This window comes from Blastomyces gilchristii (assembly GCF_000003855.2).
Source record: "Blastomyces gilchristii SLH14081 genomic scaffold supercont1.1, whole genome shotgun sequence".
Taxonomy (NCBI): Eukaryota; Fungi; Ascomycota; class Eurotiomycetes; order Onygenales; family Ajellomycetaceae; genus Blastomyces; species Blastomyces gilchristii.
The window spans coordinates 4,529,876-4,539,470 of NW_003101682.1; the positions used below are offsets into that span (position 1 = coordinate 4,529,876).

General features: G+C 30.5%; 1 protein-coding gene across 1 annotated transcript; it reads left to right on the forward strand.

Annotated features, from left to right (window-relative positions):
- Positions 1 to 8,628: 8,628 nt before the first annotated feature.
- On the forward strand, positions 8,629 to 9,213 carry BDBG_16130 (uncharacterized protein; the record flags this gene model as incomplete). Its single annotated transcript, XM_031724138.1, has 1 exon — positions 8,629 to 9,213. One exon carries the CDS (start codon positions 8,629 to 8,631, stop codon positions 9,211 to 9,213), a length of 585 nt encoding a protein of 194 aa, XP_031575855.1.
- Positions 9,214 to 9,595: the final 382 nt, after the last annotated feature.

Sequence of the window (9,595 nt, forward strand, 5' to 3'; positions counted from 1 at the left end):
TAAAGAGAAAAATAAAAGAATCTTATTTAGATAAGTGAAATAAAAGCTGACAGAAATAAAAGAAGAGTATACATTATTCAAGATTTGAAATAAAACTCAAGTGAAAATCTTGTTCAATTAAATGTAAAAAGAAAATATTCTCATCTATAATACAGCTGAAATGAGAATATGGCTATTTCAAATCTTATATATAAAGATTTGATGATAGATTTAACTCAATAGAATGCTTATTCTGCAATATAAATGAGAATTCTGAGTATATTATAATACACTGTGTGTTATACAATAGTCTCAGAGTCAGATTGAAAGAGAAGTATAATCTAAATCAATTAAATATGAGATTCTTATTCTCAACTGAGACAGAAATTAAATATTTAATAGACTTTCTAACAGAAACTCAAGCAGCTATAAGAAAATGACTAAATTCAGAATTATCTGAATATGAAGAGAAGAAAATCAATCAGATATAATCTGTTAAAACAGCTATATACTATCTTTTAATAATTTGTTTTGTTACAGTCTTTCTTTACTTTATCTTTTTCTTTCAATTTCTTTCTGTCTATCTATTTAATGTGTCTATCTTTAAGACTGTGTTCTCTTTTCCTTTGTCATGATATTGTCAAATGATTTCAAAGTATCAGAAGATGTTAAAACACTGCAATTTGTAAACAGTTTTTGTATTCTGAGCTGAAATTTTCTGATTTTGCATATCTGAAATTGATGAATGTATAATAGTTAACTTTACAGATATAGAAAAAACCCTGAGAACTAAAAGTTCTCAGGTAGATGTCATAGTCTCTGACTGCATACATCTATAATTGAAGAATAATAATAATAATAATAATACTGTAACTGAAGAATGAATATACGCAGTATATTTAGAAACTGCTCACAGCAGAGATTAACTCTGCAGAAATAAAGAGTTAAAGACACTTAACTAAACTCTTATAAAGAGAATGCTGAATTTATATATCTATAAATAAGTTTCTATGTATAGAACTTATTAAAAGGTAACATGACTCTTCTCTAGCAGATTATATTATAAACACTAGAACTTATAAATTACTTATAAGAAAATACTTCTGATTAAAGATATAAGAGCTTATGAAGAAGATAGTGAATTCTTATACTATTTATCAGAATTCATGAATAGTGAAGTTCAGATTATATAATAAACTTACTTCTCTACTCATTCTACAGAAACATTGAAAATAGCTAGAAATAAACACACTTATAAGTCTCTCTGAAAGTAAGAATATATATATTGTCTGTTTTAACAGTGTGCTGATAATAGTAGATCATGTTATCAAGATGACATATTTTATACTCACTTATAAGAATTTAAAGTCAAAGAATTTAGCTTATATCTTCATTTATAATATGATTCAGTTATGTGAGTTATCTGTGAATATTATCTCAGAGAGAATTAATCTTTACAGAGAAGTTCTGATGTGATCTGATAATTATACTGAAGATCTTATAAGATTATTATTATTATTATTCTTCAATTATAGATGTATGCAGTCAGAGACTATGACATCTACCTGAGAATCTTTAGTTCTCAGGGTTTTTCCTATATCTATAGAGTCAACTATTATACATTTATCAATTTCAAATATGCAAAATCAGAAAATTCCAGCTCAGAATACAAAAACTGTTTACAAATTGCAGTATTTCAACACCTTCTGATAGTTTGAAACCATTTGAAAATATTATGACAAAAGAAAAGAGAACATAGTCTTAAAGATAGACACATTAAATAGATAGAGAAAAGAACAGAAGGAAACAAGTACAGTAAAGAGAGACTATAATAAAACAAAATTATTAAAAGATGATGTATAGCTGTTTTAACAGACTATATCTAGTCAATTTCCACTTCTTCATATTCAGATACTTCTGAATTCAGTCATTTTCTTGTAGCTGCTCTAGTTTCTGATAGAAAGTCTATTAAGTATTTAGTTCCTGTCTCAGTTGAGAATAAGAACCTCATATTTAATTGATTTAAATCATACTTTTTCTTTAATCTGACTCTGAGACTATTGTATAATGCACAATGCATTACAATACACTCAGGATTTTCATTCACATTGCAGAATGAGCACTCTGTTGAATCAAATCTATCATCAAATCTTTGTATATAAGATTTGAAATAATCATGTCCTAGTTTCAGCTGAATTATAGATGAGAATATTTTCTTTTTACATTTAATTAAACAAGATTTTCACTTTGGTTTTGTCTCAAATCTTGAATAATGTATACTCTTCTTTTGTTTCTGCCAGCTTTCATTCCACTTATTTAAACAAGATTCTTTTATCTTTCTCTTTATGAAAGACCAGGACACTGTTTTTTGAATAGATCTGCTTAATTCTGAACTCTTTTTTGCAGCTGAATCAGCCAATTCATTGCCATGAATATTCATATGAGCAGGAACTCAATGCAGATGAATTATCAGTTTTAATGTTCTTCTCTTTTAAATTTTCAAAACAGAGTTTAAAATCAGTTCAAGATTCATTTGATCATTATGAATCTGACTATTTCTAAGTCTTTTTAAAGCAGCTTGACTATCAGAGAATATTCATGCCTCTTTCAAATCATTTCCTCATTTATGAGATTTTATTTCAATGAGTTTGAAAGCTTTCACTATTGCAAATAGTTCAGCATCAAAGACTTCAGATTCACAGCCTAAATTTCAGAAATCTGAGATAAAATTAATATTATCTTCAGTATAAGCAATGCCTGCGCCTAATCTATTCAAATTCTCATTTTTTAAGTCATCTGAGTAGATCAGAATAGAGTCTTTTATATTAATTGTAGAGATCTTCTTCAAATGCTGTTCATATTCTCTCTCTTTATATAGTTCATTTATTTGTAAGTCTATGAGAGATTCCAGCTTTTCTCTTCAGAGAGATATCTTCTCATGATCAATTTTCTCAACATTTAATGAAGAAAATTGATTCTTAATAAGTGAACATAGTCTATACAGTTGAGAGGGCATTTTCTTTAAAGTATTATTGTCATTCCAATCAAGAAATCTATTTCAATCCAGTTCATTTCCTGAGTTAACTGATGAAAATGAAGAAGAGACTCTTTCTCTGATTATATGATTTGAGCTCATCTTCATGACTCTCAGAGCATAGTTCATACAGGCCTTTTCAAATTGAATAGCAGGAGGTGGAATTGAAGCTTCAATTTTCATTGCTTTAATAGAAGATGACTTGAATGCTCCCAGAATTCTTCTCAAAGCTCTGTTTTGTAGACTTTAAAAGAGTTCAGTGAAGTTTTCTTGATTATTCCATCAAACTTAAACTTCATAATCAGCTACTGAGGTAATACAGGCTATGTATAACTGTCTTATAGCCTGAAAGAATAGACCTCTCTCAGTATTTGATAGTCTGATTATACTATTCAATAGTCTCTCTGTCTTGATGATTCTTTGTTGAATATGATATTTAAAATTCAACTTGCAGTTTAATCATACTCCTAGTCATTTGACATTTAAACTGGGTTTAATCTCTTTATTCAAAAGAGTGAGACTTAGTTCTTTCTCATTAAATCTGGGAAAAAAGTGAATTAGCTCAGTTTTATTTATATCAAATTGCATTAGATTGATATCTGCTCTAACAAAGATTTTCTTTACTGCTTTCTCAATCACTTCTAAATTCTCTTTGATTGTCTTTGAACTGTAGAGTAGATCAATATCATCTACATAACTTGAAGATCTCACTATTCTCATCTCTCTATTCTTGAATAGATATGCAGTGTATATTGCAAATAAAACAGGTGAGATTGAAGATTCTTATAATACTTCTATTTTTATCTCAGTTTTATCTTGTTTTCTTCCATCAAAGAATAGTTGTATAATTCTTTTAGACATGAAACAATTGACTCATTTTATTAGAGAAAGTGACAGTTTTAACATCTTCAAAGTTTGAATCATCTTAGACTTTGACATATGATCAAATGCATCTTGTATATCAATAAAAACTGCAATTGAGACCAGGTCTTCATGCTTTGCTACTTGAATATCATGAATAACTGAGAGAACAGTATCAATTGCAGAACATTGTTTTCTACCTCTCATTTATTCATTAAATAGAAGAGAATTACTAATAGAGCTTATAAAAGATAATCTAGTAGCTATTATCTTTTCTAGAATTTTTTCCAAACAGTTCAACAGAGATATTACTCTATATGACTTAGGAATTGAAGCCTTTCTATTAGGTTTTGCAAGGATTACTCCAGTAGCTTCTCTCCAGCATTCAGGATGATAATCATTTTTTAAGAGATTGAAAAAGAGCTCAAAATATTCATTCTTCAAGTAGAAATATGTGTTTTAAATAATTGAGTGATTAATTGAATCAGGCCCTGCAGCAGTTTTAATTGAACTTAAGAATATTACTGACTCTAGTTCATCATATATAAGCTCAGGCCATTCTCAGTTATTTTCATCAATATATTCATGAAATGACATATTCTCCTCTTCTAAATGTGATGAGTTTTGAAAGAGAATTCTCATAAAAGCTTAATATTTTTCCTCAAAAGAATTTGCTGTATATAATTCATTCTGAAATTCATATTCTAAGGTTGAAAGCTTTGCTACACTTCTTGTTTTAGTATAGTTAAAGGCTTTGAAAACTTCTTTTTCTTATGCTTCTTCAAGAAATTTGTTCCAGCAATCTGTTTTGACTTTTTTAATATCTGAAAAATATTCATTTTGAATAGCTTTGAACTCTTCATCAGATATTAAGTGATTCTTTCAATCTCTCTTAGCAGTGACTAATTGCTTTCTTTTAGAAGTGATATTCTCATTTCATCAAGGTTTAGAATACTCAGAAGACTTTTTCTTTGAAATATTTTCTTCAATACTTGTTAGAAAAATAGATGTAATCAGCTTTACTCTATTCTCAAGCATTTCATTTGATATATCTTGACTTTGATTTCAATAGAGCTCACTCTGTCTTTCAGATTTCAGCTATTTTACTCTTTCTTCAACTGCTTTTCAATCAGCTTTTTCAAAGTTATACTGATTAGAGAGAAGAGGATTTTCACTTCTTTGTTTTTCACTCAGTTCAATATTAAATTGAATAATCTCATGACCTGATTCTGAGGTTTCATTTGAATCAATAAATCAGTTTATAAGTCTTTTTTCAATTAGATTTTGTGACATGAAAGTTAGATCTATAATAGATTTCTGTTTCATGCCTTTTCTAAAGAATGTTTGTTGATCAGACTTGTTAACTAAATCTATTAAATGCTCAAAAGTTAATTCAACCAGTTTATCTGCTCTTACTGCTCTTATACACTCTGAGTTTCATCAGAGATGATGTGTATTGAAGTCTTCTGTAATTATAGAGTTTTTTAAGAGAGTTATATTCAAAAATTCTCTATCAATTGTCCAGGTATTGTTGTTTTCTTTCAATGATTTTTCATTATAGATATTTATAAGTTGAATAGTATCAAACTCATTATCTTTATCTATAATGTCACTCACTAGAATGTCAGAGTCAGATATGATATCAAATCTCAGATTAAATTGATATCTTGATCTTTTTCTCTCATAGATTGCTACTCTTGATTTTATCTCAGATTTTTCTGAAAGAAAGTAGTAATAGCTTGAATGAGAAATGATGTACTTTTACTCAGTATCAAAGTTTGATTCTTGAAGAAGTACAAAGTTAACTTTTTATTCAAATACAATCTGAAGACAAGAATAAATGCAATTTGAGTTTCTATTCACATTGTTTTGAATAAATGTGATTTTTGAAGAGTTTTTAAACTTTTTTTGTTGTTTTTATTGTACATTCATACTAAAAGAGAGTGAAGATATAGTAGAATCTAATCACTATCACCAGATAGTAGATTATAACTATTTTGAAAAGCAGGAATCTCAACTGCTTGCATTCTATCTAGTTTATCATCAGAGTCATTTCTCAATTCTCTAATCTTAACAGATGTTTGAGAATTCAAATTCTGTTTATATTTAGCTGAAGAATTGAAGTTTGAAGACCTAGATTGTTGAGAGTTTCTTCTTTTTAAGCTTGCAGTTGTGAATTTACTGGCTTGACTTTTCTCTTCAGTTTTAGATTCACTTTGAGCTTCATCTTTTCTCCAGTTCTTCTGAGTTCTTGGAGTAAATACACATTCTTTTGAGCTAGATGCATGTTTTTCTTTGCAATTGAAGCACTTAAGCAGAGTATATTAACATATTTCACCTCTTTTTGAGCATGTTTCATATTTATACTCACTAGTTTTGTGATCTCTAGCACAGAATGCGCATTTCAAGTCTCTGAAACAAGAGATTGCAAAGTGTTCATATCTTTGACAGTTTGAACACTGTGTTTGAGCTTTGAGATTCATTCTTGAATCTTTGTATTCATGAACTCTCATTTTCAAACCTGCTACTCTTACTTCAGAGATTCTTGACTGTTCAAGTGTTTTTATATACACTAGAACAGAGGCATTTCTTCTGCTCTGTCTGAACTCAATTGAATTAAGTCATACAGGCTCTTTTCTCAGTTGAATAGAATTGTATTCTTCTAATTCATTTTTGAGAAGCAGCATTCCTTCCTCACAGTCAAAAATTTCAACTGGAATATCATGAAGAATGAATTTGTCTCACTTTTCATCTCTTTCAGATAGAATTGTTGTATTCAGTAGAGATTCTATTGCTGATTTTCAGAGATTCTCATTCTGAATGAGGAATTCTGCACTGAATTCAGGCATTGTAGTCAAAATAATAGAGTTTCCAAAGAAAGATGGCTCAATTGAAGCTATGACTGGTTTTTGAACTTCAATATCAGTCATTAACTGAGAAAAGAACTGCTGGTTAATTTCATTTCTAATTCTGAAGATAAGATTTGAGTTTAGCTTGTTTTTTTGCAAGCTCTTCTGATTTGAGACTTTGAGAATAAGTCTTCTGTTTCTGAAGATTTGAAAGTTCTTTTCTTTTTGCATTTCTTTTTTTTCCTTTCTATGAACAGAGGTCTGAGAAATATTCTTCTCAGTTTTCTCAGAATTTTGAGCAGATTTTGAACTAGCAGGTTTGAAGACAGCAGATTCTGCTACTTGAGCATATGTTTTTTTCTGATTTGAAGAAGAAGATGAAGAAGTAGAAGATGAAAAAGAGTCAGTGACTGTACTGGAAGATTTCAATGTTTTTTGAATTGTGTTTGAAATTCCAAGTTTGAACTTGATCACTTCTTGTAGTTGTCTAGCCTGAGCATGAAGAATAAACAGAACTTCTTCATTCTCCTCACTCAGACACTGTTTTCTAAGAATTTTGCTTGCTTTTTCCAGTTTCTGTATTTCAAGAACTTGTTGTTTCTCTATTTCTTCCTTCTTTCTTCTCTTTAGAATTTCAATCTCAGGAACAGCATCTGGGAAAACATCTTTTTCCACATCAACTGAGTGTACTCTTAAACTCATTTTACTCACTGAATGAAAAGTTGGTCAGACTGTTTCAATTGAGAGATTTATCAGTCTATTTTCAAATGAAAAGTTGGTCAGACTGTTTCAATTGAGAGGTTTATTAATCTATTTTCAAATGAAAAGTTGGTCAGACTGTTTCAGTTGAGAGATTTATTAGTCTATTTTCAATTGAAAAGTTGGTCAGACTATTTCAAAAGAAGAATGAAAGACTTTTGTGTATAAAACACCTGATTTTTTTCACACTAGTTCAGTAACTAGGTTAGATTTTTGAAGAGAATCTAATAAACTAAAAGTGATTTTTAAGATAAATTAATAAAATCTTTACAAACTCTTTCTTGGGATACAGTGAGGAAAAGTATGATATCAATTGATAATAAATCAGATGATATGACAGTTTTTGAGAGAAAAACTGACAAAAAATAAGTCAAATTTTTGCAGAGAAATTGATTAAAACTATTCAATTTTATTCTGAATCATTCAATTCTCCTCACACAACAAGTGTGCAACTCAAATCAGTCAATAAAGAGTGTAAAAGAGAATTAAGTATTAATGAAAGCTCTTCAGTCACTGAAAAAGTAATTCTTACTTAAAAGAATATGAAATTATGACAGAAAACAACTCTGTTTTTAATTCTTTGTAAGAATATTGTGTAAAACCCAGAGAAAAACACCTTACTTTTTCAAGAGAAGTAAAAAACTATTTCTAAGATCTTTTTTTTATTGCATTAACTGCTGCAGAAGAATGAGATAGAAACTGCTAAGATATACACTACTGTATACTCTCTATCAAGACTTTCCCTCTTCAGAGTCTTGATATTATAGAGAATATAAGTCTGTTTCTATATAATAATGTAAATATTGCCAGCGGGATGTAGAGGAACTGGTTATTTATATCTCAAAATAGAAGACTTTGTCAATGATTATATCAATATAGAGTTAATTCTCAAATTCAATAGAAACCTAGTATTGCTGTTCTCAATCTCTTGCAGAATCTATTGAATATTGAGGTATTAAAACTAGATTTAATATATCTCACTGTGCAGGGATCAAAGGCTCAGTCAGACCTTGGGGTATACTGATTTTATAGTTGTTGTGTCTGCCGATTATGTATCGAGTACAGTTGCTGAGGTATCTTTTTGTACTTTTCTGTCGGGGATGGGCCAGGTTGAGAGGGGTGGTACAAGGGTGAGACTTGGCGTTGATGTCTAGATACGATACACTGAAGACAGACCGCGGAGGTTGCACTTCAGAAGTGGCTGTTGATTATGTGCTTGATATTATCGCCGAGGTATCTTTTTGTATTTTTCTGCCGGGGATGGGCCAGATTAGGAAGGGCGGTACGAGGGTGGGACTTGGCGTTGGTGTTTTGGAACATCAAAGGTGGGCAGGGTTTTCGCGGAGGTCGCTCCTCAGATATCTCCACAACTACAGATCGGAGATCTTCCAAAATCGAGAAGATTGGTGCATATGGCTAGGTCTATTCACCTTACAATTTGTATGGCAATTTGGCCCGGGGTTGTGGTGTGGTAGGGGGGAATGGGGGATAGTCCCACACAGGAGTTTCGAACGACGTCTGGTTCACGTTTGGCTGGATAACTCCACCACCACACGGGGTATGCGGTCGGCGATGGGGTCAAAATGCTCGTATGATCGAGGGCTTTTCGATGGATCTATCGGCGGGTTCTTATTCGAAAAATCGAGCGAGTTCGTGGTGGAGCGGTTGTCTGTATTTATGACACAGTTTATAAGAATAAAAGCTGTTACAGAAAAAGAAAAAAGAAGATAAAGTTTTATAAACAGATCTGGGATATTTATACTACTCTAGAGAGGTTTACTTACACTGTGAGTGATCTCATAGAACAGTCAGATCACTCTAGTAAATAAGAGTAATTATGAATCATAGATCTGAATCTTTCTATATAACTATAAAGAGTGATTACAGACTGTGAATATCTTAATTCTATAATTCTACAGAGTTGATGAAAGAATGAAAAATTTCTCACAATTCTACAGTGTCAAAGAACAATGATTTATAAGAATGAGTGAAAGATCAACTTGTAAATGCTTCTTCTTGATAGAGATGATCTCACAGAGAGTGATTCATCTGTAAGATGAATCTGTGTGATGATCACTCAAGAATCTTGTGAAAATGATTGAGAGTCAATCAG